General features: G+C 37.1%; 4 protein-coding genes, 1 non-coding gene and 1 pseudogene across 8 annotated transcripts; 2 read left to right on the top strand and 4 right to left on the bottom strand.

The window, feature by feature from the left end:
* Window positions 1-1,275: 1,275 nt before the first annotated feature.
* On the bottom strand, window positions 1,276-1,471 carry LOC117132347. Its single transcript, XR_004455897.1, has one exon. It is a non-coding gene; the product is annotated as a U2 spliceosomal RNA (small nuclear RNA).
* Window positions 1,472-1,689: 218 nt separating this feature from the next.
* LOC103850311 (pentatricopeptide repeat-containing protein At5g10690) lies at window positions 1,690-4,776 on the top strand. The gene is made up of 11 exons (XM_009127038.3): window positions 1,690-2,106; window positions 2,186-2,318; window positions 2,445-2,542; window positions 2,833-2,994; window positions 3,099-3,167; window positions 3,252-3,387; window positions 3,474-3,706; window positions 3,826-3,903; window positions 3,994-4,062; window positions 4,165-4,341; window positions 4,449-4,776. The coding sequence occupies exons 1-11, from the start codon at window positions 1,759-1,761 to the stop codon at window positions 4,671-4,673; spliced, it is 1,728 nt and encodes a 575-aa protein (XP_009125286.1). The 5' UTR covers window positions 1,690-1,758; the 3' UTR covers window positions 4,674-4,776.
* On the bottom strand, window positions 4,701-5,941 carry LOC103850310 (nucleolin-like). The gene has a single exon (XM_033284454.1). The coding sequence runs from the start codon at window positions 5,916-5,918 to the stop codon at window positions 4,887-4,889; it is 1,032 nt and encodes a 343-aa protein (XP_033140345.1). The 5' UTR covers window positions 5,919-5,941; the 3' UTR covers window positions 4,701-4,886.
* Window positions 5,942-7,594: 1,653 nt separating this feature from the next.
* Window positions 7,595-9,746, top strand: LOC103850313 (annotated as a pseudogene).
* LOC103850312 (elongation factor 1-alpha 1) lies at window positions 9,431-13,908 on the bottom strand. Of its 4 annotated transcripts, none has more exons than XM_009127039.3 (10): window positions 13,727-13,908; window positions 13,516-13,623; window positions 13,283-13,444; window positions 12,619-12,822; window positions 12,394-12,471; window positions 11,639-11,976; window positions 11,461-11,571; window positions 10,089-10,982; window positions 9,872-10,006; window positions 9,431-9,787 (listed from the first exon to the last, which is right to left on the bottom strand). In XM_009127039.3, the coding sequence occupies exons 2-10, from the start codon at window positions 13,607-13,609 to the stop codon at window positions 9,659-9,661; spliced, it is 2,145 nt and encodes a 714-aa protein (XP_009125287.1). In that variant the 5' UTR covers window positions 13,610-13,623; window positions 13,727-13,908; the 3' UTR covers window positions 9,431-9,658. The 4 variants fall into 4 exon arrangements, with proteins under 4 accessions (XP_009125287.1, XP_009125289.1, XP_033140342.1 ...); XM_009127041.3 differs by having other exon boundaries at window positions 13,716-13,845; XM_033284451.1 differs by having other exon boundaries at window positions 13,516-13,626; window positions 13,727-13,838.
* On the bottom strand, window positions 13,727-19,392 carry LOC103850314. Its single transcript, XM_009127043.3, has 2 exons — window positions 16,016-19,392; window positions 13,727-15,436 (listed from the first exon to the last, which is right to left on the bottom strand). The coding sequence occupies exons 1-2, from the start codon at window positions 16,181-16,183 to the stop codon at window positions 14,870-14,872; spliced, it is 735 nt and encodes a 244-aa protein (XP_009125291.1). The 5' UTR covers window positions 16,184-19,392; the 3' UTR covers window positions 13,727-14,869.
* Window positions 19,393-19,455: the final 63 nt, after the last annotated feature.

Here is a 19,455-nt window from a genome sequence, read left to right as displayed (position 1 = left end):
AATTGATAAATTTATAAAATTTATTTTCATAAATATGAATTATTTATTTAAAATACAATATGATGATAGAACATCTTAAAATTAACAAACTATATAATACATGTCTAAAAATTAACATATCTTAGACTTTTATATATACAATAATAAATTATCTAATATTGGTAAAAAGAAATCCAGTTTTGAAAGACGGGACAAACTTTAGCATAAATTAAATACAAAATAATTTTTAAATATATTTTTTCATTAATATATTAATTTGCTTAATAACTAAATGCAAATACAATAAGAAATGGTAAATACATACGGTTTAAACAATTAATTAATTATAACATGTAAATTATAAAATTATTGTATTTGAAATAGTTATATAAATATTTATGTATATGATTAACATTAAAAATATATACCACTTATGTTATAAAACAATAATTTATGTATAGAAAAGTGAAAACAAACACCCGTGCGGTTGCACGGGTCAAAATCTAGTTTTATATTAATTTTGAAATAACATTTACAAATTCATTTTAACACATTCAATCGAAATCAAAGATAAATAAACTCAACATGACCAAATCATGCCAAGCGCATTCGATATAGTTTAAATGTTTAATGGGGCCAGAGCAGCAGAAAAATTCAAAGTTTTTGCATGGAAGGTTTTCAGAAAGATAATTCAAAGTGGGTAACACATCTCCGGAATTCCTTACCATCACCGTAATTTCATATGGACTAGTAACATTACTTTTCATTTTTCTATTTACAGTTACATCAACTAGGATCTTTAAAATGAAGAACTATCTTGATAGTGTACCAATAAAACAAATTAATTTCTATATATTATCAGGTTCGTAGTAGATACATTATCATGCCTCTAATTGAAATGGATCTATTGTTGATAACTTATAGTTTAATCTTTTAACCCTTCCTACATCCGCTTTTGACTTTCAAGTTTAAGAGGCGTAAATTCATGAAGAGTATGAATGAAATATACACCAAAGAAACACAAAATCTTTCTTTATACGTTTATGAAAATCTCCAATAACCGGATATGGGTATCAATGTTTCGGCCATCGACAATTACGAGGCTAAAATATAAAAAGTTAGTAATAATAATCTAATTCGAGTCACCAAAAAAAGACATCCAAAGCTACAGATTCAACCGAATCACGTCACTGTGAACCGTGATTCCAACTTTTTAACCAAAAATGGTCACTAGAGAAATGTTATACTACAATTAATACAAGGACCAGATCAATAAATTATTAAACTTAGGATTTGGTGGGTTGAGCCAGATCCATGCAATAGTGCAACGCATGGACGACTCTCAAAGACCCAGATAGCAAGCTACCTTAACGGACCTTCACCCTAAAAAAATAGAGTTAATATCGTGTGGTCCGATGGACCACATATCAGATATTAAACTGATAAGAACAGATACTACACTTGATCTTAGCCAAAAGGCCGAGAAAGGTATGAATTGGTCAGTCGACTCGCCTCCTATTTTATACTCCCTCTCATCCCTTCCCATCCTTCTTTCCTTAGCGATGTGCGACTTCCAAATAGTAAGACAAAACGCAGCACTTCACGAAATTACTGGGCTTCAATATTCAGGCCCAAGGCCCAAACCCCGTCTTGTACGACCCCGCCACTGTTAGTAACTGACTGATTTAGATTCTCTCCGACGTTATCCACTTCCGCTTAGCTCCAAGGTACAGCGAAGCCCATCAATGGCGGTTAGTTAGCCTCCGCTCCTCCACGAAGATGAATCGAACTTCAGCTCTGGTGACTCCTCTCCTTCCTTCCTCCTGCTCCGTCCCGACGCGACGGCGCTACCCCGGCAGAGCTAACCGCTACTCCAAACGTCTCAACCTCAAGCCTCTCACCTCTCGCATCGTGCTCCTCACGCGGCGTCGCCAGCTGGATCAGATAGTGGAGGAGGTGGAAGCGGCTAAGAAACGGTATGGGAGGCTGAACACGATCGTGATGAACTCCGTTTTGGAAGCTTGCGTTCACTGCGGAGATGTCGATTTGGCTTTACGGTTGTTCGATGAGATGGCGGAGCCTGGTGGATGCGGCGTTGATTCCATCACTTACGCCATTATCTTGAAGGTGAGTGAGTTTTTTGCTTGTTCGTCGTTTCAACTAACTTTTTGAAATTTGATTTGGAGCGTTTTTGGATTTGGTGAAGGGATTGGGAAAGGCTAGGAGGATTGATGAGGCGTTTCAAATGATGGAGTCTATAGAGAAAGGAACTGCTCTTGGGAATCCAAAGCTGTCATCGGCTCTTGTCTATGGGCTGCTTGACTCGCTGATCAATGCCGGTAAGATTCTTCAAGTTTCTCATGCTTAATCAGACTGCTGCTTAGTGTTGATTGTGTAATCTTGGAAGTGTAACTGTTCTTTGGCCTGAGGCTGATGCAAAACTACTTGATGTTGCTCTAGTGCAGGAGATTTACGGCGTGCCAATGGTCTACTTGCACGATATGGAACTTTACTCCTAGAGCAGGGCGGCCCGTCTATTCTCATCTATAACTTGTTGATGAAGGTACTTGATAAGAGTTGGCTTAGGAGAATGTTAAGTCTTGGCCTTTTAGAAAGTTTGTTGGGTTCTTGAGGTGCAATCCTTAGGTTCTAGGCTTAGCTTGTATTTGGTACAAGTTGAGAATCGTTATCATATCAATATACAGCGTATTTCTACTATTAATACTCTATCAGTACTTGGTAACACATAGTTGCATTTTGGCTGAGGGAAACATCTTCATGGTTTATGTTTTCTTGTTTTTTTGCCATTGTCAATAGGAAAGGCAGTTTTTTATATAGGTGTTGTGTTTCCAGGGGTATATTAACTCAGGATCTCCACAAGCGGCAGTGGTTTTGCTGGATGAAATGTTACGACTTGGATTGGAGCCTGATAGACCAACTTACAATACTTTGATCCATGCCTGCATCAAATGTAGCGATTTGGATGCGGCGATGAAGTTTCTAAAGGAAATGAAGGTCACAAGTGTGTATTTAAAAGGGTAGTTTTATACTCAGAGTAGTACTGGGGTAGTGCTTGGCTCATGTTAATTATGGTGTCTTGTTTTTCTACAAAATTTCAGGAGAAAGCAGAGGAATACTACGATGATTCTCTTCGTCCAGATGTTATAACATACACCACTTTGGTGAAGGTGAGTGAGCAATCCGTGGATCTCTTTACACATCTAAGTTTAATGCTATACACTTGACATATGTGATGGATTCCTACTTCTTAGGGATTTGGAGATGCGAAGGATCTGACATCGCTTCAAGAAGTATATCTGGAAATGAAATTGTGTGATAGCTTGTTCATTGACCGGACTGCATTTACAGCAGTCGTTGATGCTCTTCTAAAGTGTGGTTCAACGAGCGGTATGTTACTATGAATTTATTGCTCTCTGAATCTGGTAATTAGATGGGCTTCGAGTCTCAGGATCCCTATTGAATCTGTTTCACAGGGGCCCTTTGTGTCTTTGGTGAAATACTGAAGAGAAGCGGAGATGATGTAGAATTGAGACCAAAGCCGCACTTGTACATGTCTATGATGCGTGCGTTTGCTGTCCAAGGAGATTACGGCATGGTTAGAAACCTGTATCTTCGCCTATGGCCAGATTCTTCCGGAAGAATCTCCAAGGCTGTCCAACAAGAAGCTGATAATCTGCTGATGGAAGCAGCTCTCAATTCTGGTCAGGTATAAACGTGCTGGTCCTTCTAGTGAATTGAAAATTGCTTCATCTGTTATGTGATGTCTAAGATTTTCTTATAATATGTACTTGTCTGGTGATTTTTTTTGTTCCTATAATTTTTCAGCTCGATGAGGCCCTCGGGATTCTTACAAGTATTGTTAGAAGGTGGAAGGCAATACCTTGGACGACTAGTGGAGGCATGGTATGATGTGAAGAGTTGCTTTCAGGCACTATATATTTGTTTTGGTAGACAAATGTTATCTCTGATCTGATGAATTGTGTTCAACCGCAGGCTGCTGTTCGCCTAGAAGCATTGTTAGGCTTTTCCAAGTCTATATTACGTCCACATATACTCAGTAAGGTAAAGATGTATATATTTCATACTTCATGCAAATGATCTCGGAATCTGATGTTTGTGTGGTTTGATGTGATATGGGTATTTAACAATAATCTATTGACTCAGGTGATACCGGGTGAACCAATAGAAAGTATTATGGTTCCATTTGAAGCCACTCGGCCATTGCTAGGCACACTGCAGCTGAAGAATGTGGTCATGCGGTTTTACAAGGAGCAAGCTGTACCAATTGTAGACGACTGGGGAAGCTGCATAGGCCTTTTGCATCGAGAGGATTGCAACAATGTAAGTTTTAAGACAAACAAAATCTTATTCCGCTTGAGCACTTGTTGACATAAAAAAGAAAGAAAGATGAATTGATATATTATGTGCATTTAACTACTTTCTTGTAGCTTGATGCGTCATTGGTATCAATGATGAGAAGCCCGCCTCCATGTGTGAGTACAACGACATCGATTGGTCGCGTGGTAGATCTAGTTTTGGAAAAGAAACATAAGATGGTTATAGTTATTCATTGTTGTGGGAACGGTTACAGCTCAAAGGCAGTAGGAGCTTTTACAAGAGCACAGTTGTATCGGTTGTTTGAACCAGAGCAAAAGCTGCTCTGGTGGATGTAAGTTAAGTAATATCCCTTTTTGTACGAGTTAATTTCTTATAATTTGTTAGATATTCTTGTCACGTTTTTGCATATAGAAAAAGAGCAGAGATGCGAAGCATTGATATATGTTCACAGGCAAAACCATATGAGTCATTTGTCCAATAAAACAGGAAAAACGATGAAAGCACTGACATAGGAAAGCTAACAAGACGCAGTGTTTGTCTGTAATGTATCACTTAGAAGCAGCAGTTTCATAGTCAATAACGGTTTGAAAGGCTCCAGCAAGAGCCAAGACCTTGTTCTTTCTAGAGCTCTCTTGCAACTTACTTGCTATTACATCGTTGTAGGCTGTTGGAGATTCCTTCTTCCCTTGCACCACTTCCTTCGTTGTTACTTCCTCTGGTACTTGAGCCTTTGTTTCTGTTGTTCCTTCTTTTACTTCTGCTTCTTCCTCTTCCTTAGTTTCTTCGATATCCGCAGCTTCTTTCATATCTTGAGTAACAACTGTCTTCTTATTCTCCTCATCATCATCAACCTTCTTTTCAACGTCTTCCTTGTCTTCACTGTTGTTCTCTGGTTCTTTATGCTCTTCCGTTTTATCCTCTTCTGTGGAGACATCCATTGGATGGATCTTCTCTTCCTCAGATTCATCGAGTTGTGCAACCTGTGCTTTACCTTCTTCTCTGTGATCAGAAACTTGTACATGGGTCTCAACCTTGATAATCTCCTCTTCATTCTCGAGAGGAGGCGCAACAGGAGAAGATTTCTTTGGAACATTCTCAGAACCTTCCTTTTTGCTCTTGGAAGAACTAGCACCGCTTAAACCACTCTTCTTTACCCCCGGAGATCCTCTCGACGCCACCAAACTGCTTCCTCTGAGACCACCTCTGCTGCTTCCGCTTCCGTGGAAAGATGCAGAGCGCAGACCAGTGACAGACTTCTCTCTTGGAACAACGGGTCTATCTCGTGGGCGTACAAGAGGAGAGGTATTGAGAAATTTCTGGGATGGTGAAGGAGGACGATCAAAGGATCGTCTACGAAGAAGCTTGTCTTCTACAGCGTTGTTCTTCTTCGAGAACTTGACCGGGTCTGGTCTTGAGCTTATTGTTGGTTTCAGGTAATTGGGTAAAGACTTCTCAACTGGTTTCCGACCAGACCCATCTGCGTTCGCTTCAGGCTTTGGCTTTCTGCCAAGAGATCTTGACCTGGTGAGGTTTTGGTTGTCAGGTTTCGTTTTCCCTGTACTAGACTTCGTTGCCATCATTCAGAAATCAAATAACGACCTGTGAAGCTAAAGAACAACGAACGATCCAGTTTTAGAAGACTATCAAATAAGTAGCAGCAAGGCATAAACACTATCAATCCAGACATGAAATATTATGTGAAGAAGAAAAGATATATATATATATACCTTGAGATCAAAGGAGATGAATAAAAGCTTTTGAATGAAAGAGAAGAAGCGTGTATAACAAACAAACTAATCTCCAAACATTTGTGGTGGATAATTAGTTTTTTTTTTTTTTTGAACTCTGTTGTTTGTAAACGCAGCTTAAATCCCGCTTCTTATTAGGTGGTGGTGAACTGGTGATGGTGGAAACCATGAATCTCTCTCATTTATTTATTTGTTTCTCCTTAACAAAATAATACCCAAATTGTTAAAATTTGAGTATAAGTTAAAACGACTTCGACCGTTTTGTAAAACCGTAGACTTTTGTTTGAGCTAATATATCTTTTCCATGTAATAGTAATTTATTAGGTGTTAATACTTATCTAAATTTAGTGAATATCTTTCTGTTTCCTTGTGAATAATAATTAATTTCCTTTTGTTTTACATGTTCAATGGGAAAATATTTTGTACCTTATTTAGCTAATTACATCCTTTATATAATTGGCTTTCTAAGTTGTATTTTAAAAATCAAAATGTGGTCTGATGTGTTCCTAAATACTTCTGCACTACGTGCATGTCACAATATATTATATAGAGATGAAAATAATTGAAAAATTAGAAAATGTAGATTTCCATATTAATTACCAAAACTAAAACATACGTTAATATATAGTTCGTTCTTTTCCAAATAGCATAAACTTAGCTTGTCATCCGCTAGTGAGTCTACACGTAAATGGTGCATGCACTTAGCAATTTCAAAATGAAATGAAAATGTCTAGCCAGCTTGGTTTTTTTTGAAACAACAGGAAAGTGCACACGTAAATGGTGCATGTACTTATCACATTGCATATGTTTATGTCGCTTATCTACTAACATGCTTTTCACCGCAACGATCATATATCAGTCAAAATGTGCATTTTAAATGTATAGAGTCCCTTAATTAGAACAAATGTTCACTAAAATATTCACATTATAAAACATACAGCTAACAAAGTTTTGTCCTCGAGAAAAACATATTTTTCGACTTGAAATCAACAACATATCTGTGTTAGCATTCGTAAACTCATTATGCTTAAAATATGAAAATAAATTAGCTATGAATGATGGTAAACAAGAATAAGTACATGGTTGATGACAACTTGATAAACAAGAGTCTCTTGATTTACGCCAAAAAGGACGATACGTTTGTTAATACAACTTTCTCTACATCATCAACGGATTAAAAGGAGTCATTTTGTTTATTGATAGTCCGTTTAATTCGAATATCATTACCCTTTGTTTTCTCTTTGGCTTGGGGACCATTAGTTTGCCCCTCCACTTTTATCTCTTTGTCCACGATCACATGATCACCTTTGTGGTCTCATGTTTATAAACAACACCACCAGGCAATGTTTTCCTCTGGATGATCTTTACATTCACTCTCATGTTCTTGTCTCCTTGATGCTTTTAACTTAAAAAAAAAAGGTTTTGATGACTTGTTGAAGCTGTGTTTATATTATTTATAGAGTTTTTGTTTGGTGTTACCGAATATTCTATTTGATCAGTTTACTTTTTTTTGTCCGTCTGTCTGCAGAGAAAAAAGGTTCTATTCTTTTATCAATGGATGGATGTTCAGGTAAACGATCGGTTAACCGGATGGTCTTGCCTAGAAAAGCAAGCGGCACTGTACTGCTGCGTGAGAATATGAGCAAGAAAGATGAAAAGAGTGTCTCTTTCTGCAGCAGGATTGGTTGTAGTGCAAAGGTATCTTACACCAAGGGAACTAGGATGGATAATAATACTAAACTTGGTTCCTCCTCAAATGGGAAGGAGATTGTTAGGAGTTCATCTCGAACTCCAGGTGGATTTGGATACTTAAGAAAGCCGGCTACATTTACTACTGGTAGTCCTCTGATTGGTTCCTCAGTTTCTTCTTCTGGTAGCGAGCACACTGTAAAAGGTGGTGGTCTGAGCAGGAACGGATTGAGGTGCAGTTCTGTGTCTGAAGTTCTTCCAACTAATGCAACAAGAATCAGTGTGACGAAGAGGAAAAACTCTGATGGGGAGAGCAGCTCTTCTAGCACTAGAGCCAGTAAGACCAGCGTCTCAGGTACCAAGGGAAGGAATCAAAGTTCTTCTTCTCGCATCACAGATTCTGATAACAGAAGGAATCGGATAGTACCGAGTATCAGAGGTAACAGTGTTGTTTCAGTTAATGGTAAGAGATCATCAAGTAGTCATAGAAGGCCGAGCAGTAACAGTGGCCCTTCACCTTCACGCTCTTTGGTGAGCCAGGATGGTTTAAGTCGCTACAACATTAATGGAATAGCAGAGGTAAGTTTCCTTCACCTTGTTGTTTTGCTTTCATTAGAAGCTTTGAGATGATTCCTAGGTCGTTGATAACAATGTTTTGAAAAATGTTTACAGGTATTGTTGGCCCTTGAAAGGATTGAGCATGATCAGGAGCTTACATACGAGGTAATTATTAGCAGCATAGAGTGTTTCTGACGTTTCTACTGTCTGATCTGCTTTCTTTTTACATACAGAGACTGGCTTCTTTGGAGACGAGTCTGTTCTCAAGTGTTATGATCAGATTCTACGATGAGCATAGAGATATCAGATATGAGGCTTGACATTGATAACATGTCATATGAGGTCAGTTTTGCACCTTGGTCCCTTGATGTGTTATGAGCCATTTTTAGCTTAACACAAATCTTGCAGGAGCTACTAGCATTGGGGGATAAAATGGGTACTGTGAGCACAGCTCTAAGCGAAGAAGCACTGTTGAGAAGCCTCCAGAAAAGCATTTAACAGGAGACAGATGAAACCGTCCCCAACTCACTGAATAAGGATGATATCAAGTGTAGTATTTGTCAGGTCTCTCTACTTTCTAACGCAAACTATTAATTAATCAACTGGTTTGTCTAGTATCTGTGATGGAACAAGAGAATGTAGCATCCGCGTTGTAGTTAATGTTGTATATATATGATGTGCAGGAAGAGTATGTTGATGGAGATGAAGTAGGGACTATGCCATGTGAACATATGTACCATGTGAGCTGTGTACAACGATGGCTACGGATGAAGAACTGGTGCCCCATCTGCAAAACCTCTGCAGAAGAGGAGAAGTCGTTGTAGTGAATAATGCCACACCCAACTTTAGCTTTGTGGGATGATTACAAGATGATCAGATACATTGCTTCTTCATCTTCACCAAATGCATTGTTTCTACATCATCTTTCTCTCTTGTACATAACATTTTTTTTTTTACTTTTGACTCATACGATCAGATGACAATTTCCATTCTCCACTTGTATCAAACCTTAACTTTTGATTTGAACCTGAAACATTTTTGTAGTCTATACCAACTTAAAGTTTTTTTTTCTTGTTCTGCCTTCTTCATACCAACTCTTACATAAATACAAATATGTTATTTTCTCCATAGGATTGTTCTGCAACAATGTATTTTTTTTTTCATAATTAATGGAAAATATTCTTGTGGCTGAAGGAAAAATAATCATATTAATAAAATTACACATCGAAATTTAACTGAATAGTATTTTGCAGTTGATGTAGGATATTTCCTAGCAAGTATTGCAGACAAAACTTGGGACGACTCAACAAAGAGTAAATAATCTTTTACGAGTCTTGGATAATCCGAGTAACTTTGCCCATAGCGACTGTTCTTCCTGATGATCTAAGGAACACTCTTCCAAGGGCTCTACTCTCAGAAAACGTCTCCACACAAACTGGATACTGAAGACTCACCTGCAATGTTATTACAACAAAACATTGTCACATATCAAGGCAGTTTTTGTAATGTCTCATACAAGTCTAAGAGAGACTTCAAACCTCAAGCATTGCACTCTGTTTAGCAGTTAAACAACGAGGAGACTTCTTTGTCGCCTCCCCTGTTTTGGGATCAAGCATCGCCACAAGCTTCACAACCGTTGCTGCCTCCTTCGCATGGTGCACATGAAACTCCAACTACAAATTGAAAAGGATCAGAAAAAACTTGAGACAAATAATAAGAGACTGAGCATGAAAGAGAGGGTCTTCTTTCTTTTACCTGAGAACCGAGCAAGATCGGTGTAGCTCCTTCCAAAACAAGCACCATCAACTCCAAACGAGTCGCTACCGAAACAGGGTAATCAGGATGGCACAGCACACCTCCTGCCATCACTTGATTCGCATCGATCCCTTGCAAAGCTATCGCCACGTTATCCCCCGCTCTTGCAATGCTGCAGCCCTGAGAGTCACGCTCCAGAGACTTCACGGTTCCTTGATCTCCCGATGGCATAACCATTACCTTGGAGCCTGACCGAACAGCTCCAGCTTCAAGTTTACCACAAGCAGACACCTGCCCTGAACTCGACCTCACAACGTCGCATATAGGCATCAGCAGAGGCTTTAACACGTCTCTGTCAGGAGACTTGACAGAGTCAACTGCCTCCAACAGACAAGGACCTCGGTACCACGACGACAAGCGGCTTTCTGAGGGAGCCGCAACCAAGTTCTGATTCTCCATGGCGCTCAACGGAATCCACGTCAGAGACGATTCTTTAAACCGACAAGAATGAAGAAACGACCCAACGTGCTGCTTGATCAGCTCAAACCTCTCCTTGGAGTAGCCAACGATGTCCATCTTGTTGACCGCAACTATGACTTGCTCCACCCCGAAGCCTCTGAGAACGCGGGCGTGCTCCCTCGTCTGGCCTTTCAAGTTGTCGAAACCGGCTTCGAAGGCGCCGATGGATGCGTCTATGACGAGGATCGCTGCGTCTGCTTGCGTTGCTCCTGCTATCATGTTGGGAACGAAGTCTTTGTGGCCTGGAGAGTCGAGGAGGACGACGTGGTGTCTTTTGGAGTTGAAGTAGGCGACGGCTACTGTCATTGTTATTCCTCGCTCCCTCTCTTCGGCACTCTCGTCTAGTGCCCAGGCGTATGCAAAGGAGCCTTTGCCCTGATGGGAGTAGAAACACAATGTCAAGAAAACGGACAAGAAATTTGTATTTTCGAGTCTCTTAGCTAGGCATGGACACCAAAGAATCGAACCGAAAAAAAAATTTACGCGACCCTATATCTCTAGAACCAAAGAACCGAATTGGAACCAAACCAAATGGTTACCCAAATTTCTACAATATAATTTATATTATGATAAATATTAACTATATATAGTTTAAAAACCGAAATACCAAAAAAAAAATAACGAATACTTTTTATCTGAAAAAATTAAAAAATTGTCCGAATTATCCAAAATTTTATCTGAAAACCCCAAAAACCTGATGTTTAATCCGAAAAATTCGAATTTTCTAATTTTTAACCCGAATTAACCAAAAAACCGGAACTGAAAGGGATCCGAAATTATATCAGGTATTAGCTGGTTTCTAATTTTGTTACCAGAACCGAACCGGAACATCCAAAAAGAGCAAACAGGTTACCTGCGACTTTGCTTCTTTCTCAAACTTGTGCATTTGTTTTTGAGATATTCTTCCCAACAGATGCAGTAGCCTACCCGAAAGTGTTGACTTACCGGAATCAACATGTCCCACCTACAATCACATCGCAAACGTCAGTAACAGTATGCATGGAAGAAACTTAGAAAGCCAGGAAACTCACAATGGCAAGATTCAGTTGACTTAGTGCATCCGATTCTTTATCAAGCATCATCCACTCCTCTGGCTTATGATTTGATTTTGATTTTGCACTTCTAATTTTTACATCCCTGGAGGTTTCTGTTTCCCCAGTCAAAGACATATTGTTCATAGTACTAGTAAGACTCTCCGACACCTCCATGTTTTTTGACGAAGAGCTTGTCTCCTTAGATTTATCTGCTTTTGCTTTTGGCAAACTTTTGAAAGATTGTATGCCGCCAACGCCAACGTTATCGTGCCTACCTTGGGAGCTTGTCTGATTATGTTCTGCGCTATCTTGCTTCTCTTTATTCTTCATGCTATCTGTTAAGAGTTAAGAGCGCACTTCAAACCACCAAATTGAAAATAAACTAGACGAAACACACAAAACCAAAGTACGAGAATAACTCCTCTTCTCTCTAAATTGTTGAATGATTCATCCCTATTTATCAGAAAGATTATTCCCAAACCTAAAAGGAAACTAAGTAAAAAACATAAATACAACTGAAAAAAGGAAAGAACAAAAAAAAAATGGAAATCCTAATTACAATTGAACTAAAACTTATCACTAGCATCACCACTTGAGCTAACGTATGGTTGTATCAAGTATCAACATTGGCTTCAATAATCTTTTTAAGCGCTGAACTCACTAAGATTCTCAAAATAAGATGGATTAAAGCAGAGAGACTAATCATCTAATCCGTACAAGAACAAACATCATCAAAGCCAAGTGTGGATTACCTTTTGGACCAGTTCTCGAGGATTTTAGTCCATTGGAGACTAAATCATCTGGCGATGGAGCATCAAACTTGAACGGTGCTATAACATAAGTTAAATAAAATAAATGATCAGAATAACGCTTTAGCACAGCCAAAATGCAAAGAACCAACTAATAGACTCTCAACAAGAACATCTTATTGAAAACATAAGAACACTATCAAACAACTACAGCAAAAAGTTCCTAACCTATACTACTAACGGATGAATTTTTAGAACTAAAAGCCTTGTGGAGATCGTGAATGTTCCCACGGGAAATTCTAGGCAGAGCTCCCTGTGCCAACACAAGATTCTTGTGCTCAGGCTGATAGAGGACACCCTTTTTCAGTGAATTCGATTCGAAAAGGGACTTTGCCAATTTGGATACCATTGGTTCTTTGCATCTGCCTTCAACTGCAACAAACACACATCTATTCAACCAATCACTACTAATCCCAAACAGATAACAATAGCTTAATCAATGACCTCAGAAAATAAACTCATGTATCTCATACAAAGACAAAATGCGACTGTAACAACAACAACTAGCTTCTCTGACTAATATGAACTCAGAGAACACTGTAACAACAACTAGCTTCTCTGACTAATATGAACTAACTACCGCCTAGTGTTACTAACTACCGACTGTAACAACAACTGACTAATATGAACTCAGAGAACACTGTAATGAACACTGTAATGAACTAACTACCGCCTAATCAACTAACTACTGCCTAGCGATTTCTTGGACATTGTTTAGCTCCGATTTGCCAACTAGGCCGGCAACTAAGTGCCGTCTAAACCGATTTTTAGAACATTGTAATGAACTACAAAGCCTTCACTAGTATAGATTGAAGGATAGAAGAGACAGTACCTGTATTGTTACTGATGGTTTTGTTTCCACCGGGCACAGGATAATGAATAACACCGCAAATATCACAAACATGCATACTCTCATCATTGTCATATGTACATATCGCACATCGCCAAAGCCCTCGCTTTGCAATTACTACTTGCTCCTTGGGTTCAGCAGCTTCTGCAAGTTTATGAAAACAGTAAATTAAAACCACAACAGAACTCACAAGAAAGGAATGAGAATATACTTACCGTGTTCATCTTCTTCTACATCAACATCATAGTCATAATCATCATCGAAACCATCATCATAATCGTCGAAATTGGAGAATCCTTTGCGAGGCATCGTTTAGTTTTCTTCTGCTCCACAAAAGGGGTGAAAAATTAGAAATCAACAGCTTCGTGCACCCCCAACACCCAATCAGAATCAAAATTGATCCAAATTCACTAACTTTTAACTTACAAAAACTAGTGGTGTGGCGAAATTGGATTGAGAGAAACGCTCCTCGCAGCTTCTCCGCCTGTGAATTGCTCTCAAAGCGAGCAATTCGTTCCTCGCCGACGAGATAGGATCCGGATCAGGGTTCGATTCTGGGAACATACAGAAAAGGTAATGAACCAATTAACAATTATATTGGGCTTTTAATGGGCCTATATATATGCGCAAATGGGCCTATATATGCGCTATAACCATTAACTTCTGCGACGAAGTTACTAAAATCGAACGGATTCGATTTCTGCTCTGGATGGTTCAGTAGCACCCACATTGTCCATTCCATTACCACCGGTGAAGTATTGGTTCAGGCGCTGAACATTACCACTAGTAAACACAAAGTCCAAAATACCACATAAAAAGTTGGAATATATCTTTAATAACATACAAAAAATTGGTTATACATTTATTACATGTTGGTCTTAGATTGAAAGTTTATCTAGCATAACATATATAGATCCGGTTTTAATATATGTTACGTTATAATTGATCTAACCAAAAATTAATCTTTGTCTGAATATTCCAAAATTAGTGGTAAGTAAATTAAGTTATTTTTCTTGTAATAGATTGTTTAAGATTTATTCTAAATGGCTATGTCTTTGGCCCTTCTCCACAAATGAACCGGTGCAATCAATTTTCGTCATTCAACTTTCATCTACGAGTTGTTGAAGATATGCATATCTCATCCTATGCATCTCCATTACTCTCATCTCAAGACCTTTGTACCCAAACCACCTTAACATTATAATCACAAACTTCTAGAAAAAAAACTCGATTTGGAGTCCCAAGAACCTCCTCTGATCACTTAATTAGAAGCCACGACTCCCAAAGACTTAATTCAAACATTTTCGTAAAAGATTTATATAACTATGTATATAAACAACATGTTCATCAGGACACAAGCTTAATGCGTTTGCATGTTACACAAAATTTAGGATATAAAATGTTCTTGAGTGTATTCGCATCATTAAACTAAATTTCGTCATAGAAAATCCGGTTACAAGAATACCCGCTTTCAAAAAAACGATTTAGCAACAACCAACTTGAAAGACTTAGATTAATCAACAAGTTTATTATTAATCATATACATATTCAACATGAACATATATAATATCAAGGAGAGCAGTGATCATCAGAATCTCCATGACAATCCACTTTACACTTCTCCTTATTCCCCGACGAAAACACAAAGTCCAGATTATATAGAACAGGAACCATCAACGCAGAGCTCAAGAACACAAGCACGGGTCCAAATATCCACAACATCAAAGGCAAGCCCATGTAGAACAACCTATTACCTACCGTGTTTAGCAAGAAAGCTTTCTCGAGTAGCTCAGAGACATACTCGGGAGTAGTCACGAAGCTTCCGAAGTCATCGGAGGATGGATCTTGAGGAGAGTTAATGAGGATGTTGACTTGGTTGATGAAGCGAATGGAGAGAGAATGAGAAAAGAAGGCGAAGAGGAAGATAGTGAGGATGGTTACGTATTTGAGTGCGACTGTGAAGTCACCATGGGATCCAAATACGGCATCGTTTAGAGGCTTCTTGATGCTATAAGTACTGCTTAAAACGGCGGCGAGACCTGCGCAGAGGAGGATGCAAGTTGTGGCCATTAGCGTCGCTCCCATGATCGTGTTTCGTAGTGTTTGTACAGCTAAGATGTTCTTCTTCTCGTTGTCCTGAAAACACACATTTATATACAGTTAACTATTTGAGAACTAGTTATATTTAAAAAAAAAATGCGTACATACAATATATATATATATACAAGCACATACAAATATATGTATGAGTAATAGGAAACTAGATATGCATTATAAACCAAACCTATAAGTTCATACATATATGTGATACATATATATGTATTATGTATCTGACCTTATAGGTTTGGATTATAACTCCTAACTAGTTTCCTATTATCCTCATATATATCAATTTATTTGCATGAACCATATTTTCTTTATTTTGTTCAAAAAAAAAAGAACCATATTTTCTTCTAAAACATCTTTTCTTTGAAAAAACATATAATTTATCCTAACACTAAGTAATAATCTCAGTATGCAATCTTCATATAAAATTTACAGTTAACAATAAAAAAATTGTGTACACCAAAACTTATACTTGACCTAAACCAATGAAACGATTATTACTTGCGAGTTGTGACACACTTAACTATATACATCCACTTTTGACAAAAAGGACAAAACTATATAAATATCAACGACATCACAGGCTTTGAACACTAGTATTAAGTATACCTTCATGATGGCGGCAACCCAAGATCGACGAGCGCGAGAATTAGTGCCGACGATGGTAGAGAAAGGTTCGGTTCGAACCTTGTACCACAAGTAGATGTGGTAACTAAACATCACAAGTAGAGCACATGGAACAAGAACTGCATCTAAATACCATTTTCTCCACTCCATTTGTCTCTCTCTCTTTTTCTATGCAACAATCTTCTCTTTCTTTCTTGCTCTTTTTTTTTGTTTTCTTCAACACTAATCTCGGTTTGTCTTTCGTGGTCCTTCCCTCCATCCATATATATAGTGATAATCCGACGTTAATTAAAATATTTATTCCACAATTTGCCCCTTATAAATTACTAGTGGCACAGTGTCCTTTTCGTTTTTTATTTTTCATATTAATTGACTTAATTAAATGTTAATGCTCTCCACCCTTTAAATCTCTCTTTATTACTTTGTGAGCTAATTTGATATTTATGCTTCGACCCATATCTTTTAAGTTACTAAACTTCTGGCCATGCTTTTAAGGTTCGTAACCACTTGTCTCCCTTTTGAACCTCCTTTATGAATTTTGTCTTTCGTACCTTTATATTATGCTTTCCCGTGTATGCATATATATGTATATATAGGAGACAAAACACAGATTAAATGGACCATGTCACAACTCACAAGCATCATAACAGAATATAACATTTGTATTCGATGCTATGTACACATGTTACACGATAACCTAACTTATCACCACGTCAAATCTTCTACAGTCACAGACAACCCAGTACATTTTCTTTATGTTTGGAATCCAAAATATATCCCAAATCTTGAAAAGTACATCGCTCAAGATCAATTGTTAGTTTTTCATTGCTAGCTGCAGATTGTACATGGAGAGTACATGGTTTTGATCTGGAAACCTCATATATATATCACTACAACGCTTAAACAAGTTCCTCATTTTTGTGAATTCTTTCCAACCGTGGCACTCGAAACATTCAATAAAATGACAAAAAAACTAATTTAAAACATTAGTATCTCTACCGATTGTGGAATGAGTGCACTAACATTTTAATAAAAGGACAAAAACTAATGAATAATTGAAAGAAAGTAATTAACTGGTAAAGTTTTTTTTTTTTAACATGAGTCAGACACAATTGGCTAATGGTTGATTTATCCCTTGTATTTAAAGTAAAATCGTGTTTATCGAATTTAAAACTCTTATCCGCATGCTATTTTTTATTCATCTACCACTAATTTTAGTCTTTTGTTCACACCATTTAAAAACAATAATTAATGGCCGTAGATAACATATATTAAATATTATTGACTCAACAAATAGAGATGAAGTAATATGCGTTTTCTGCGTATAATATCTGCATGTTCATACCAAACACGTAATAGTTATAAACATTCCTAGGAGTATCTAACCAGAACATGTACACACGAGATGGAACTTGAGAATATGGACAAACCAATCAAGTTTCAGGTTTAGATCATTAATACTTTTTTGAATAATGATTGATCAACGTAATTGGGAATGTAACTAGAAATAGACCGTAAATTTGAATATTATGTAGTTCGATTCCCTCCAGAATTTAGTCATGCAATCTAGCTAGTGGATCGAAAAGCAGTGGTTTATTATATTCCGGTTTCCATCGGAAAGAGAGTCAAAATTAAATTGCTTGGTTTAATCACCGTCTTATGAAAATGTACAATTTGTAAAACGTTATTATAAAAAATTGTTGTTGAGGGTTCTTGATAAGTAATGGTAGTATTACTAGCTAGTAAATCGCTTGGCGCCGTTAAACGGCAATTAAAATCTGACGAGAATCACATGCGCATGAACATAAAGAATATAGAATCTGTTTATCTTCTAAATTCCATGTTATACCTAACTTTCGTTATAAACGGGTATTAGATGTCGACTAAAAATGGGTATTAGATTGTGATTCAGTCGACATATCTATCGGATGCTGATATAACTATATAGTATATATTCCGCACGCTATATACCTTACATTCACTTTTAAAGCTATACAACTCTCTAACCTCATATACCCCACAAGATAATCCATATACATTTTGCTCAAAAAACGAAGACAATCCATATATACATAATTAATTTTTAACGTTTCCATTTGTTTAATTTAAGACTGTATAGTCGCTAGTCAGTAGATACAAGCTCTTCATTAGATCTGAAAGTTAAAATCTGAACACGCCCAGCGAATTTATTTATTTATGAACATATAAATATTTCCTATGCCTCCAGCGTATAGTTATATAACATTTCTCATTTGATTATAGTATCACTCTATATACTCACTAAAAATACGATAATGTCATATTCTTTCACCTTCAATCTTTCAAATTTTATGATATATTTGATATAATTCTGTTCACATTATAAGAGATTTAATTTTACAGATTTCATGCCCTAGCTACTCAACACTTATCTTCATTTTGTAAAATCAGTAAGTGTTAAGAATCCGGATAACTTCTAATTTTTTAAAAAATTATACCAAAGGTATATTTCTTCTGGCATTATTGATTTGTGGTTATATTATAAGAACATACTTATTTTGAGATATCTTAAACAAATGTTTAAAATTTGTTGTTATTTGGTTTTACATTTTTGTAAGATAAATACATAGCCTCTATAATCTTTTAGTTATCCCTTAAGAAGAACACAAAAAAAAGTGAAACAAACAAGAACAGCATTATATGGTATTTGAATCAAACCCGCAACTTTGAATATAGTATTCGTATGCAAGGCATTAAACCAATCGTTTCAAAGCTTTTAATTTGTTAGGGACAAAGAAAAGAAAACAAAGTTAATGGTGGCTGCGTGCGACCCAATATCAACCAATAACATTATGGAAAAGAAATCTCTAGAGGTCGATGAAATTAGGAAAGCACTCACATGTTTTAATTTTTTACACGATTACTTTAATTAAGGGATCCCTTACTTTAATTATGATTGGAAAACTTATTAAACACCTCATCTGAGACACCTTACATATATATTTCACAAGCTCTCGTCAGCAAATACAAATGTGAGGTCCACGTTTGGACCATATTTAAATGTATAAATTAAAAAACTAACCTAATTCGTTACAAATAAACCTAACCTAATCGCACAAAGCTCTAGCTAGTGCTTTAGCCTACCCAATTAATTTGTAATTTAAGTGCGAGTGTGCTGTGTGCATACCTTAAATTAAATTTGTAATTTAAGGCACAAACTAAATCCAATTACAAAACATGTAAACAACTTCAGGATGATCTTGGGAGGAGGAAGTTCGGTATAAAGGGAAAAAAATGGAAAAGGCAAAAGAAAAGAGATTTTGAGTGTTAGGAAACAGTAGATGGAGAGAAAAATGTAAAGGGTAGTTTTTAGATTCATAGGCTGAGAAAGTAGTGTTAGTATTTATCTTTTCTCACTTTCAAATTAAGGTTCTTTAGTTCTT

Source organism: Brassica rapa, chromosome A02, assembly GCF_000309985.2.
Source record: "Brassica rapa cultivar Chiifu-401-42 chromosome A02, CAAS_Brap_v3.01, whole genome shotgun sequence".
In the NCBI taxonomy this organism is placed as follows: domain Eukaryota; kingdom Viridiplantae; phylum Streptophyta; class Magnoliopsida; order Brassicales; family Brassicaceae; genus Brassica; species Brassica rapa.
This window is presented reverse-complemented; position numbering and strand designations above follow the sequence as displayed.